The sequence below is a fragment of the Blennius ocellaris genome, assembly GCF_963422515.1.
Source record: "Blennius ocellaris genome assembly, chromosome: 12".
Classification (NCBI taxonomy): Eukaryota; Metazoa; Chordata; class Actinopteri; order Blenniiformes; family Blenniidae; genus Blennius; species Blennius ocellaris.
The window spans coordinates 8,136,972-8,152,811 of NC_137661.1; the positions used below are offsets into that span (position 1 = coordinate 8,136,972).

Genomic DNA, 15,840 nt, shown 5'->3' on the forward strand with positions numbered 1-15,840 from the left:
TGTCTTCGTCTCACTTTGGCTGCTTGATTCAGAGTCACAACGAGGTGTCACATTTTGAACCCGGTCCATTTGCTCAGTCATGCTACATTTTCATTTTTTTGTGCCATTTTTATATTCTTATTTTTTTTATAAAGTTAAAAGTGTCTAAATGCCAAATACAAACCTAAAAAATAAAACATTGATTTTCTGTACTTTTGTGCTCTTTAGACATGAGAACAAATGTTGTACTCTGCATGAACTAATTGAATGTTCATAAGTTAGCATTATTTTGAAGTATTCAGTTACTGTGTGATAGTGTAACAGCCTTGATTACCCTCGGTTATGTGTCTTGACTGCATTTTCTGCTAAACTAAACAGCATAAAAGCCAATAAACGGTCTTCGTGGTGCAAGCAAAGCGGTTTAAAAGCCGACCTTTGCTTCACTACAACATTCTGACATTCCCACAATCACTGAATTACCTTTTCTTCCCCTCTGGAAATGAGATGAAACATTGACAAAGGATCCGTTGGTTCAACAATCTGCTCACACACAGAAAACAGATTCAGAGCATATAAACACAAACAAACTTGCTAAGATCAGTCAGAAACATGCATGTAAATATTTACACGTGTGAACACACAAAACACAGCAAGTATGCAAACACAGAGGCATTACAATAAAGGACTTTCCAAGATATTAAAATAATAAATAGACATGAGCTTTAATCGTTCGGACAGAACTCATTAATGCACTTATGCCTTTTTCCTCATCGTTTGACCCACCATCCCCTCATTTCCCAGGAGTCAACGGCACACACGCTGACTTTGAGTCCCGTTTCCATGGAGACGGGGTCCGCTACAGGGCCAAGCTGATTGGCATGGACCCAGTGCCTGCCGCCCAGGGAGAGAAAATGTGCTGGGATTCCATGATGAAGCTGAAGGTCTGTGGTCCACCTCCAAAACAAACTCTCCACGGTCGTGTCTTCATTAGATCCGGTTCCTTATCTGCGACAGTGATCCTCTGGTCTTCAGGCGAAAATGAAAAACAAACACCGGCCATCTGAGATCAAATGACGAGTGAGGTTAAAGTGTGTCGTCAGCAGGTGTTGTGATTGGAAGCGAGTCACTGTCGAGGCCAGACTTAAAACTTTTCCCAATGAAAGTTATCTCAAGTGTTGTCGTAAGAAATATAAGCAGCTGCGAGTGGAAATCAATTATCTCCTCTACAGTCAACCACAATCTCATTTCTTGTCACATATCTACTTCATGACAAAGTAACCAGACAAGTGAAAGGAATTTATTTAAGGAGACACAAACAAAACACGAGGCCCCGCTGCTACACAGGAAATCTGGCTGAGGAATAGTTTGACGAGCCTGAAATCGAGTCGCTGTGTTGAGCTGACGTCTAAATCTCCCAAACATCAAAAGCATCTTTAGAGAAAAACAAAGCCCACAGAGTGCACGATCAAAAAGCTGTTGGTTTCCGTCGATGAGAAAATGTGACGACTTGCAGTTTTGCCAGATTTCCAGAGTGCGGCAGTGTGCTATCAAGTGTGGCGACTCAGTGACGTTCATACTTCCTCCAGACTCAAGATAAACAAACTGTCAGAAAAAATAATGAAAATAAACTTTGTGGGTAATTTGTTTGTTCTTCTTAGATGTCAACTTTCAGCGTGACTTGATTCTTAAACTTTCAAATATGACGTTAAGCTCCAGCTTGACCCGGTGTTCTTATTGCAGCACGTGAAATGAGACCATTTTATATTAACCAAAGTCACTTCTAAAGTTTACATTTAACGCACATACTTTTCCTCAAAAGTTGCTTTCTTGTTTCCACTTGTGGGAAAATGTTAACTGCCGAATATCCTGGTGTGATAACCCGATGACTCCGGACATGTCAGGGACTTCAGACCCTTTAATCTCAGAGGAGTTTTGCATCATAGAAGTCATGTTATGGAATTCATCTCAAAAGCTTCAGAGTAAGAGAAAAAATAACAATAATTGGAAAAAAACAGACACAGCCCTCGGGGTTGTTACAGTGGTTTTAAGTTGGCTGAGCATGAAATAAAATGCATTACTGTAATACCAGAGGAGATCATATTCTACTTCTATCGTCTTTCTCTTATTAAAGACTCAATCATCTTGACCCACATTTCTCATATGATTTCACAAGCACAGAATAACTAGTGATGCATAAAAAGGAAGAAAAAGTTACAACAAGTTTCAGTAAAAGTGATACTGAGGTGGAGGAGATTCTTGATAACTGACTAATGCAGTAACTGAGTGTTTGTTTTCAGGACGAATAATTATTATGAATTCTTCTTCTTATTTCAGTCACACAGGACCAAATACTCTTAGTTATTTCACAACATGCATGATTTGGGAGTCTCTATCCGCAGACATGGATTAAAATCCTGACACTGATGTTGACATTAATGACAAACTAAGACTTGTGTTTCTTTTTTTAAATTGTAAATTATAATTATGCGTTCATTGTTGGACTCATTGCTCTCATACAAGGATCACTATTCAGTCAATGGCAATCTGTAATTTCCCCTAAGATAGAAACCCCACCAGCACTACAGAGGTTTGTTCCTTGAAACTTAGAGACAGATAAATGATAAAAGGCCGTGATAAACACAAAGTTTGATTGGAGTGGTGGTTGGAGCTTCACAGTGAGAAAGTTTGATTCCAAGCTTGGAGCCTTTTGGCACAAAGGTGACGTGTCCTGTTGAACTGGTGCCACCTGGATAAACTGGATAGACGGTGTGCAGAAGATAAATTATAATAAGTTTTGCTGCTTGGCTTGAATGTAATTATGAACTCTGTGGTTCCATGAACAATGTTTGGTTTTCAAGTTACTCTTCGTGCAACTTATTCTGGTTCTTTCTGTCTTCCTGTGTGTGTGTGTGTGTGTGTGTGTGTGTGTGTGTGTGTGTGTGTGTGTGTGTGTGTGTGTGTGTGTGTGTGTGTGTGTGTGTGTGTGTGTGTGTGTGTGTGTGTGTGTGTGTGTGTGTGTGTGTGTGTGCGTGTGTGTGTGTGTGTGTGAAGGGCATTGAGGAAGCATCCAGAAAACAAGGGAGACACAAGCAGAGGATTTGGTTTAAAATTTGCTCCGGCTGCTTGAAAATTGTGGACGAGAGGACCGGGGTGAGTCGCCACTATTCCCCCCCATCCTGGTCCGGCTGTGTTCGTTTTACATGTTTTGTCGCACCAAAAAGTCTCGTAGATATTTGTCATGGAGCTTCTGCAGAGCGGCGTGACGTAGATGGATTCATCCTCAATCAGATGTGCTGGAGTATGAAGAGAATCTAAAACAGACAGGGATCCACAGGAATCAATACGATGCAGCCTTGTCAGTGTTTTCCCTCATCGCTGTGCTGTCCTGGAAGTGTCGTGCCATCTTGATTTGGTGCTTGAAGATAGATTGTTTGCTTAGCACATGCAGCAGAAGCTGCAGCTGCTGTGGTTTCCCACTGAATTGAAGTCAAACACCAACGCATTTCTTTTTTTTTTTTTTTACTTTGCAGCCGACACAGTCCTGGGTTATAAAGCTGCTCTCCAACTTCTCCGACATTCATTCATCACATAAACTAATATATGAGCCCACCTGAGTTTAAAAGTTTTACTTAATTTAACGTGTTGATTATGTTTGTGGGGGGGGGGGGGGGGGTAATAAAAATGGTCCTGCGCTTTTTTTTCTGTGTTTCAGACATTGAGCTTGAATTACATTTAATTTTAATTTCTTTCCACTCACTGCAAACACATTTTTGACATGGTCCTTCCATCCATCCTGATAGCGTTTAAGGGAAACAAGACATTTACAGGTTAATAATGAAGAAAGGAGATCCCAAACATTCTGAAATGTTCCGCGACACACTACATCTATTCTTTGTATTTTGTTATGTAGCCTCTCTGTATTTTCACACATATTGATTATATATGATTAAAGCTTGGAAAACCTTAGTTTTTCTTTCTATTTCCAGTCAGTTAACAGTAAAGTGAATAACTGAACATCCTTGGTGTTTCATCACCTTTCAGATTGTTCTTCACACCCAGGAGAAGAGCAACATCAGCTCCTTGACCAGGGACGGGTCTGACCCCAGAGCTTTCGCCTATATCTACCAGCACCATGACAGCCACATCCTCTTCTACATCAAGACGGCCAATCAGGTGACAGGACTCACCTCTGGAAGAAGGTCATACACACAGTTTTGGATAGAGACGGTTTATTTTGAAAAAACGTTGGTACAGGACGAGTCCAGGAAGTCACTAGATTCCAAAATCTACATGAACCTCTGTTTGAGGGAGAGCAAAAGCAAAAAAAAATTTAAAAAGCAAAAGCTGTTAGGTGACATCAAACAAACAAGCGAGCAGAGGCAGAGAGGCCGCATAGCGCATATATACTGTAGAAAGTACAAAGTACAGAGAGGGGAACTCCACGACAAAACATGAACATGACTTCACAGAGATTTGACTTGTTCATGGTATTAAATACATGAACAAACAAAGACAGGAGAAACAGACCGGTGCCTTTCAACAAACACACAGTTAGAGAGAGACTGGATCTGCATAAACAGACTATACAACCAGCATTAACACCATGGACACATCAATAAAATCACTTCTGTTTCATGTGGCACAAAAATAATAATAATAATAATAATAATAATAATCTACATCATCATCATCATCATCATCATCACCATCACCCAAGGTCACCTTACAGAGAATAAAAGCATAAAAACATGAAGACATCAATGATGAAACCTGACATTCACATCCTTAACAGACTCCCAGACAAACCTTGCAATCAAATATTTTCTGGCGAAATTGGTGAAATTACTTTGGTATTTTGTTTTTAACAACTTATTTTATTCCATAGTTTATGATCATTCTACCAATATTTACAGTTGCAGCACTAGAATTGCACAACTGGGGGGCAGAAATGTACTACAGCACAATCTTCATATGTACTCTGATGTCTTACTATAGCCTACTATATATATATATATATATATATATATATATATTATATTTATGCAGCTTTTTCTAGGCATATTGTGAATTCCATATTATAAGTGATTTATAATTTACAAACATGGCAACACTGAGAGAAATAACATGCACATTAAAGAGTCCTGTCAGCCCCTGGTAAAAAAAAAAAAAAAAGACATTTTAATACTCTGCAGTTATTGTATTTGTGTGATTTATGTTTCTCAGGCCGCTGCAGTTGTGGCGGACATTATTGAGATATGCCAGAGTGTGGACCAAGATGCACCCCGAGAACCCGAACCGGCGCCACCAGCACAAGTTAGGCAAAAAGCCTTACAAGTCTTTGTCAGAGTGGATTTGCGTTTAGTTTCTGTGTTTTTTAAATTGTTCTTTGTCTTGCAGAACATTCCCTTACTGCCCTTAAATGACGGTACAGCCTCCATGGCTGAGGTAAGTTAACTGTCGGACGTGAACAACCAGTCTCCAAGAAAATATTTATAATTTATCCGTTTTGATATCAATATACAGGCCACAGTAGGAAAGTCACAAAAAAAGCACACTTTTTTTCACTGTATACTGCCCAACCTTCCTCAAAATCAAATATTTTATACACACTCCTAACTACATACACTGCAGTTTTCACTGCCCTGTGCTAAAGACTGTATTTAACCAAGTTTTTTTTTTTTTTTGTTCACTATTCGAAAAAGTTTTTTAAAATGCTCCGCTGTTTGTCAGCTTTTTTCTAGAAGCTGCATGTATTTTGAAGTTTTTGTGAGGCTCATTATTTAAAGGGACAGTATGGAGGTGTTCAGTCATGCATCTGTTGTCCATTAGGTGGGGGTATTGAGTCACTTCAGTGCTGGTCAGTGCTTCACCTGGCTTTAGGCATTTGGGCTCATCTCATCAGTTGGTAGTTGCATTATTGCAGATTGGGTTCAGACGGTAAATTGAATTTTCCAGGCGACACTATTGTTGTGGTAACTGATGCTCCTGCTATTTCTTTAAGTGACTCTGTATACCATCTTATTTTAAGAACGGGTATGGCAGTGGTAACCAAGCTGTGGCAAGTTAGAAAACTTTGTCAGATTCAACTGCGGTACTTCACAACACTGTAAATGAAGTGAGATTGTGACTGTCATTTTGTCACATTCAGCTGAGTATTTAATATTATATCAATTTCTTGTTGAACACGACAGTCATATATCGCATCATTGTCTTTTTTTTTTTAATGCCAACGTTTTAACAAGTCTGTGATTCACTGACTGTGATTTATCAGGGAGATGATCCAGAGCTGGTTTTCAGTCCTCGACCCGAGTCTTCAGCCAGTTTGTCAAAAGAGGTAAAAAATATTCCATAATACTCATAATGGAGATGTTTTCATGCAGACAGATTCGTGTTGCACCCATTCCAGAAATGAAGCACTTCCTGATCAGAACCTGCATTTATTATTTAGTTTTTTTTTCTGATTAAAAGGTCCAAAACCTCAATTAGACCTCAACTATATTAGTTATATTAGAGATGTGAAGGTAGAGGACAGCTTATTCTCGTATGCTCAGTGTGAGACTACCTTTCTGAGCAGTTACACCAATGGTATTTACATTTATTGTTCATAAACTTTATTGCTATTTTGTTGTCCAGGTAGCAAACATGGAGCTCCATTAAAAAAAAAAAATAATGACAACCCCCATAAAAACAGAAGTAATTTAGATAAAGCTTTAGACATTTAGTTATTTTCTTTTCTCTGCAGATCGCTTCCCATAATGAGCTGATGGAAGTGTTTTCCACCCCGCTGGAGGATCCGCTCACACCCACCCAGACCGTCGACATCAGCAACACCTGTTCAGGTTAGTAGATACAGAAAGTGTATGTGTGTGTGTGTGGGCGGGTGTTGCGTTGCGTTGCGTTGCGTTGCCATTTAGTCTTCATAACATATCGTGAGTGGTTCAGTTCTCCTCTGTACGTCCTCGTCTTCCTGGATGGATTGTTGTGGTTTTTCTCCAGCGTTCACCTTGATTTTGTTGTTTTAAAGATTCTATCTATGTTATCTTCTTTCTTTCTTTGTTTTGTCTCTCAGAGCCTCCACAGCAGGAGCAATATAAACCAATGCTCTCCACCTCCCAGATCCTCTCCATGTTCCCAGCGCAGCCAGCAGGAGGCCCCCCGTACTCTCCCTCCCCCGTGGCCTGGAGCCAGCAGAGGCCCATGGGAAACCCGTGGGCAGGTCCGGCTGGATCCCTGCCTGGAGGCATGTCAGGCTGGGCACCTCCCGGAGTCTCAGCACTCCCTGCAGTGGGACCCCAGCCTGGAGGTCTGATGGAAGGGGCTGCAGTCGGCAATCCCACCTCACCCACAGCTTTCAACCAGCACCCTTTACATTCTTACACTCCCACTGGAGCCACAGGAGCAACGTCGTCCTCCACCTTGATCAACGATCCTCTGCTGTGATGAACAGGTGTGAGGGGACAACATGCTCCATGTCGCTGTCAATCTCAGGAGTCCTTTTTAAAAAAAAATCCTCTTTCACTATTTCTTCTGTAAGTGATGATTTTAACAAGTGTGTAGTTTAATTCATCATTAGTACTTGATTAATAATTAGTAAAGTAAATCGCACAAGAAAAGGCTGCAGCAATGAAGTTAAACTGAAGAGACCCGCGACAAACTTGATCTTAGATGTTTTAATTTTAAAGGTGACGTTTTAGTTATAGTGTTATATATGTGATAGATAACAATCTGGGAAATCTCTGTTCAGTGTTTTGTTAAGTTATTAAAAAAAAGAAGAAGAAGAAAAAAAGGAATTGAGACTGAGATTAATGTTATTGTGCAAAATGTTTCACATCAATCTAGATATTTGGAAAGCACCTTAAATACAGGTCCATTGGTGAAACTCTCCTGAGGAACTTAAAAGTGGGAACAATAAATCAGACTGGTCATTGTATAGATTAGAGTATTCTTACACTTGAAATACAGTTCTAATCATTTCTATTGAAATAAATGCACTTTTTCTCCATAAGATTTAAATTCATAAGAGATCAGCAGCTTATTTTGGTTGCTCCTTTCACCAGCTGACTCATATTTCTGGGGTGTTTGAGCAGTCTGAAAATATCATACTGCGCAGGCTTTGTCACACACAATCAGGTAATTATTTGTGTGTGTGTTGTTAAGTGTTATTACTAACTGCTGCTGGGAACCGCTCACACTTCTCCTGTTGCTTTTAATTTAAAGTACCTTATAAGTCTTTATATACAGGATATCTATGATTCTCCAAACTTTAACTACTTTAGATTTATAACAAGTGCTACAAATGAATTGACTCATAAAAACCTCAGTTTTAGTGGAATCTTCATTATTGATATCTAAGGGCAGATCACTTTGACGATAGGGAAATGTATGATGAATGATATTGAGATTTATATGAAGAGCATTCATTTTGCTTGACAAGTAAAAGTAGAATAAAACAGATATCATTTTGAATTACCTTTACCTTTACCTTTGAATTACCTTTAACACATCAGGTTTTTTTTCTTCTTCTTTTCTTCTACCTCTGCTGACTTCTCTCACCTCCTGCCGTCACATAATTAAAGAATAAAACACAACAGGACAGAAGGATTAAAAATCTGCCAGTGATACTAAAATTTCCTTTGTTTCCTCTGAAGAAGTGAAAACAAAAAACACTTTTTGACCATGAGACTATTTCTGGTAAGAATCCCTTGTGTCACGTCAGTCCTCCCGCAGCCCCACACTCACTGAGAGCATTTCCTCATTTGGTGTGTGTTTAGTGACACAGGACATGTAGCTGCCAGTGCAGCAGCATCATTCTGGATACTGAGCTGGACATGGATCACTTTATGCATCAGTAAACCACCACTAAAGCCACAATCATGGTAAGAAACTGTCCTTCAGAAAGCTCTGTCTTCACTTTTTCACACCGACATATTAATGGACCTGTTACTCCTCCTATACCTCTTTTCTTGGGTTTCCTCGTTCACTATAGTTAACTCATCTTCATTACAGCTGTGTTTATAAATATTCTGGTTTTGTACGCAGGTCAGCAGCACATTTGAACCTTTTCACCACACTGAGGCACCTCACTTCCTTCACCATCTATATGTAACAGCGCTCACTGAGCCTCATGTTGAAAGTGTTCCCCTGCTTTTTACTATGTCAGAGTTTCTCATCACGGCACATCCACAAGTTGTGTCAAACCTTCAAGTTTTCTCTCATATCTACACTCAAAAAGGCTTGAATAATATTTTCTTTGAACCAAAAAAGGAAACAGAAGTTTGAGTTTGAAAGATATTGTTCCTGCTGCTGTTGATGAAACAAAGCAGTATGACACAGGCGCCACAGGTTAATGATTCACAGAGAACATTGGGCTGTTTCATTCCGAATATCTGTCAGTGTTTAAATAGTAGACAGTCTGTATTTCCTGCTCGTTTTCCATTTGAATGATGCTCCGCTTGCTTTTCAGGACTTTTTTTGTTGTTGCCCAGTGATGCGTCAGTGATGACAATCAAATCAGTTAATCAGCTTTATTAGCTGTTGCCTGCAGATCCACTGCTCAAGTGCACCTTTATTGAAAAATCTATTTATTGAAACAGATTGTAATTCTCTCTCTTTTTTTTTTTTAATAAAATGTTTTTGTTTTTTTTTTAAATACATTACAGTCATTCCAATGTGCTTTTATAGAGAAAATAGAAAAGCCCAACATATCCACATGAGCAAGCAGGTGTGTTTGCGACTGTGGAAAGGAAAAACTCCCCCAACAGGGAGAAACCTTTGCAGAAACCAGACTTAGAGGTGGCGGCATTCTGCGGACCGGTTGGGGTGAAAGGATGGAGGAGAGGAGAGGAAAGACAGAGATAGACTGGGTGGGGAGATATATACAATACCCTTGTTAGTGCTGCATACATTTTTCTTTCATAATAATACAATAATCACAGTGATCCAAATATTTTCCAACTGCCATGAGATTAAACCAGCCTGAGCAACAACAGAGCAAAAACCAAAATAATCACAACAATGATCGCAAAGACAAAAACAATATAATTCTCTTGGGGGGGGGGGTATTTTTTGGTGTTCTATGCACTGCAAAAAAATTTGTTTTTAAATTGATCAATTTATCCATCTTCTTTAACGTAATTTTTTTTTTTACTTGAGGATGAAGTAAAATTTACATGTAATTCAAAATACAAATGTTGGATTTAATCTGTGAGAGGGAGTTTATGTAACCTATGAACATGGAGAGTGAAAGTAAAATCGAATCCGTTTTAGTTTGGACTCACTGTTCATTTAACTAATATCTACTATTCATGGCTATATTTATCTTAGGGCAACACATATATTTAACAATCGTGTATTGAAGTGATGTTTGGAGGATGAATTCATGTCCTGGAGTCTCGCTTTTTCATGCGTCGTTGCCAAAATGTGTGAAATAACTTTTCAAATGCAGTTTTTTTTTTTTGTCTGCAACACACCTGCACAGCCCCTTTCTGAGTGTGTGTGTGTGTGTGTGTGTGTGTGTGTGTGTGTGTGTGTGTGTGTGTGTGTGTGTGTGTGTGTGTGTGTGTGTGTGTGTGTGTGTGTGTGTGTGTGTGTGTGTATTTTGTGGTGAAAGAGAAAGAAAAACCTTTTCTCTGCTTCCTTTTCTAGCAGCGTTGGAGAGACACGATGAACATGTCAAAACTACAAGAGACACATAGAGAGATGGGGTGGGGGGGGGTGGGGGGGTTGGGGTTGGGGGGGGGGTCTCATGCAGAGGTTGCATCTTATTGGTGCAGAGGTGAGAGCAGAGGGAGGTTTCATGGTAACCAGTGCAGGATGCTGGCTGAGGTGAGGAGCTGTGTGGCCACAGGCACTTCCTGCTGCTCTTCATTGTCTGTCTGACTTAGTTACAGCTTCATGCAAACTCCTTTTACTATTAACACTGTTCCACTGTTGCATCAACATCAATATCAGAAATATGAACCCAGAACTTTGTCCGAAGTCAGGTCAGTTGACTGCGATTATTACAGATATGCAAAGCATTGCGTTGAAAGGTCAACCAAAGTGGATGGCTCTTCTCCCTCAACATCACTCACTTCAGTTGATTCAGGATTCCCAAACACCAACCGACTCTGCCCTCTGTCTGTAGGTAGACACACCCCATTCCCATTTTAGCACCCGAATTAGAAACCTCTATCCTTATGTGTTACAATTTTTTCCTTGTCAAGTGCATTATCCTCACATGACAACTATAATTTGAAGAGGAGTGTGTCAATAACTTTTGGGGGGACATTTTACCCTCAGATGATCCCTGCCTATCTGACTTCTCTTAAACTGTAAACAAGGACAGCCCAATCTCCAACATATGGACAGATTGAAAATAAAAGCCTTCCTTGTTATTCAGCTGCTCTCTTCAATGGTCAAAGCAGCAGATCATCTGCCTCCATCTCACCCTCGGCCACTTCAACTCCACCAACCACCAGCTGGTCGACCGCTTCAAAACTTTCCTCTCTGAAATGTTAACTTGAAGGTCACATGATTCTTCCATGAGCCGTGGCTGTTATTACTGTCAAACCATTGTAAAATCAAACCAAATACGTGAAAGAGCACAGCTGAAGCAACGAATAGCCTTTGAAAAAGTTGTGAATTTCAAAAATCCCCTCAGCACAGCAAAACAGTACAATGATTGCTGTGTTATAGTTTCCAAAATATACTTGAAAGAATTGCCTGTTAGACGGTAGAAGGTTTACATAAGATGGTACTGAGTTGTCAGCCGCAAGGTGGTATAGTGGTGAGCTCTTTCACCTCATAGCAAGACCGACGTGGGTTCAATGCATGTTCTTCCCGTGTACGCATGGACTTCCTCTACGTAGCCAAATGGTGACTCTAAAAAGCCTCTATCCTGTGATTATCTCTCTCTCCTTGTCCTGTCATGGACTGGTGACCTGCCCAGGCTGTACCCTGATTGGATCCAGCACCACACAGCCCTGACCAGGATAAAGCAGTGTAGAAGGTGGATGGCAAAGGGTTGCCTGTGGCTCCAGAGGTTCTGTCCCTACGTGTCCTAGCCCACTGTTCTCCATGCATAAGGAGCAAGATTGTAAACCTCTAATAACACTTTGTGGAAGGTGTTGCAGAGCAGCTCTGTTGCTGTTGGGTGAATGTGTCTTCTGTCCGAAGTGAAGGCCAGTAACATAAAAAGGACAACCATCCAGGCCACATTTGCTGTCGCCTCATTGCAAAAATATGGTTTTGAAACCTTTTTCAGTGACGTTTGCATGTTTTCTCAATGTGCATGTGGGTTTGTTCCTGGTACGCAGGGTTTCGTCTCACATCATTTGTTGACTTTAAAACTGCTCTTAAGTGTGAATGTGAAGGTTTGTGGTGTGTAGACAGGATACTGTACGTCTTGAACCGGTCAACCTTGAGTCCCTCACAGACAAACACAGAGAGACAGACAACGACTCACATTTACATCTGCAGGTGAATAATTCATCACCAACTGACCCTCAAATGTATTTTGAATTCATGGAGGGAGGAAACCGGAGTATGGAGAAAATAAAGACACAGACTGGGGGATTTCTCACTGCATGAGAAGAAATGTAGCCACTATTAGACTGTGCTGCCACCTCAATCTACATCCATCTATCCATCCATCCATCCATCCATCCATCCATCCATCCATCCATCCATCCATCCATCCATCCATCCATCCATCCATCCACCCATCCACCCATCCATCCATCTTCTATACCTCTCTATCCTGTTCAAGGAGTGCAGGGTGCAACCTGGACATCCTCGCACACTCACCACTTTTAGGGCCCAAGATAACCTCACACACATGTTTAGGGACTGCAGGAGAAAACTGGACTGGTGGAGGAAACCCACATTCAGAGAGAACAGGCCACGTCCACACAGATAGACCTGACTGCTGTTTGAATCCATGACATGCACACACACTGTGAGGGTATCGATTCTGGAAACTAATATCAAATAAATAAATTACAATAAGCTGAAAAAAGGAAACCTTTGTGACTGAAACCCTAAGAGACGTATCCCTGCGTCTGTGTGTTTGTACGAGTGGGCGTGTCTGTCAGCTTCTGAAAATTGAACTCACCCCATCAAATTGACAAATACAAACACAACAGTAAACAATACCACTCTGCTGGTGGTTAAATATACGTCGTTACTGGCGGGACGTGCTGTCTAATCTATAATTGACTTGAGTCATCGCTATCAATGACTAAATTATAAAACATCCTTTCACAGCTGAGCTTCAATCTGTGAGTTATTATTACATTAAGTTAATTTAATTTATTGACTCAACATAGGAAATTTATCGTCAACCATGCTTGACATTGCTTTAAGCCAGAAATGAGCATAAGATTGTGTATTTCAGTTTATACATGAAGATCAAGCAACTTTATTAAGAACTTTGAGCACAATAAAATGAGGCACAAAGTGCTTTACAGAGTATAAATAAAAGGAAATACCTACTATCCCCCCACCCCCTGTCATTGTATGTACATATCAAACATAAACTATTGAATAAATAGTTCAGTTTTTATTTTTCTGAGAGGCCTGAACAGCCACTTTCATTCATGTTAGTTTTCTGTCATGACAGCACTGTAATACTATAATTACTTTTTTTCTTTGTATTTAAATGATATACTGGTTTAAAGTACACTTTTATATCATGCATGTGCTATAGATTATTTTAATTGCTTGTCTAGATTGTTCCATAACTTGACCCCTTTTACAGAAATACAGCATTTTATTAATTTGATCCTAAATCTTTTAGGTCGTTTCAAGTTAAGCTCTTTTGTTCAGAACACCGACTGATAAAGTTTCTTTATGAGCTTCATACATCATTTGTAGAATATTATAATCTATGTGGTGAAATTTCAACAATTTCAACTGAATGAATAATGAATTTCTTGGATCTCTATACTTTTTCCAACTGATTATTCTTATGATTCTTTTCTGTAAAATGAAGATTGATTGGATGCTTATTTTTAAAGCATCTTCAACACAGTAGTTCAGCTATGGAAGAAGGAACAATCAGATCATTGTACAGTGCTTTGCTCACCAACAAATTATTTACATTTGTAGAGCATTTGTTTTTTGTTTGTCAACTGCTTTTTAAAAATATTTCTACTTTTGCATGATTTGTGATTTCCAGTTCAAGAGAGAGAAATGGGTGAACTCTGGGTATTAAGGTATCTAAGATGATAAAAACCAGTTTTAACCACATGCTTTACATGTGGAATCAAACTAAGCTCAGAGTCCAAAATGACGGCCAAGTTCTTTACTTGATCAAATGTTTTTAAAGACAGTGCCTGTAATCTACATAAATGTTTCTCTTTTGAATTCGTCCACATTTTGAGATGAAGGAAGTTTTCTGCCATCCATGATTTTAATATCTAAAATACAACTAAAAAAGTCATCGATTGATCGCATGTCTTTACTAGACAGGGCAATATCATCAGCATAGCTGTGAAAGTCTATACCAGCTGCATTGATGATATATATCAGTTAAAAAGAATTGGGCTTAAAATGGAGCCTGGTGGCACACCGCATTTGAATTTTAAGAATTTCTGAGGAGATCCATACAGAAATATTTTCTCTTGGAAGCAGAACTTGAAGCAGTTAAAAACAGTGCCAGACAGTTAAACCAGGAGTTTTTGTGTATTTAAAATGATTGGTTGTCTGCTGTATCAAAAGCTGCAATTTGATCCAGTAACACCAGGACTGATACCCAAACCAACATCATGCCCACCTTTTTATATAAGATAAACCTAAAATGACTGAAAATAAAGTCATTAGCCAGATGCTAACAAAATAGAGCGAAAGTATCTGATTAGTGGTATAAGAAACATATTTCAACAAAAATACAAACTTTCCTGCAAACCTTTAGTTTTATATTTACAAAATGATGTGAAGTGATTTGTTAGAATTGTTTTCTGTGTTCCTTGATGTTGTGAGTTGTGAGTTTTACACGTAAGTGACTTCAGAGCTCCGTGCGGATCAAATCTACCAGGAAACGGAGGTGTTGCATTGTGCATCCTTACATCTGTAACGATAGAGCAGAGGAGATGAGGGGGGGGGGGGGGGGGGTCATACCCAGTGTGCTGCTGACTTCCTGCTTCAGAAACACAGGCATTGCAGCTGAGTTTGTGTTCCTGTGTCGTTTTCAGCAGGAGAGCGTTGATGTCAAGGCTCTGAGAGCCAGGTTCAACAACAAACACAACACCTCGGACACCAGCAGTCGCGACAGCGGCTCACCAAAGTCTCCGCGGCCTGGATTTGGGCGAGCCGTCCTGCCGGTGGCCGGGGATGAGCTCGCCAGCAGACTGTCACCCACGCCGCCCGCCCCGTCAGCCGCACCTGTCCCACTGAGGCTCCCGGCGGCAGACCACAGCCAGTCTGCTTCCAGCTGTGCGGTCAGAGCGAGCGCTCAGCCGGGAGACATCCGCAAGGTCAGGCAGACGGGGGAGTTGCTGCAGAACATGCTGAGGCAGCAGAAGACTTTAGGAGCCAAACCCGGACCGGCTCTGGCTGTGGCGCCTTCTCCCGCCTCCACTCTTCCACGCCGACAGCCGCCCCGACAGAGGAGTGCCGGCGACGTGATCCCGCTGAGGAGGCCTTTCCCCCCCGAGGGACCGCGGCCATTAAAACCAAAACGGCCTCCCAGTGTCGACCTGGATCCTTTTCTCAGGCTCAAGCAGGGATCTGCTCTCGGTGCTTTAAGAAATAGTGTTGGTAAGTTTCTGCGTCTTGTATGATTTCACATGGTTCGAATTAAATATTCTGTTTGTTGTGGTGTTTGTTATTTTTATTTAATCTTTCAGAGTAACTACAAAAAATTATGTTTAAAAAAAAAAA

The 15,840-nt window shown here is 40.4% G+C and overlaps 1 protein-coding gene across 1 annotated transcript in view; it reads left to right on the top strand.

The window, feature by feature from the left end:
* Window positions 1-10,791: 10,791 nt before the first annotated feature.
* Window positions 10,792-15,840, top strand: part of LOC308137127 (FYN-binding protein 1) — a gene marked incomplete at its 5' end in the record, with an annotated part of 11,695 nt that continues 6,646 nt past the window's right edge. The window contains 2 exons of the mRNA XM_080505701.1: window positions 10,792-10,803; window positions 15,153-15,717. Of these exons, the coding sequence (XP_080361827.1) occupies window positions 10,792-10,803; window positions 15,153-15,717 (577 nt within the window). The remainder of the gene's footprint in view (window positions 10,804-15,152; window positions 15,718-15,840) is intronic.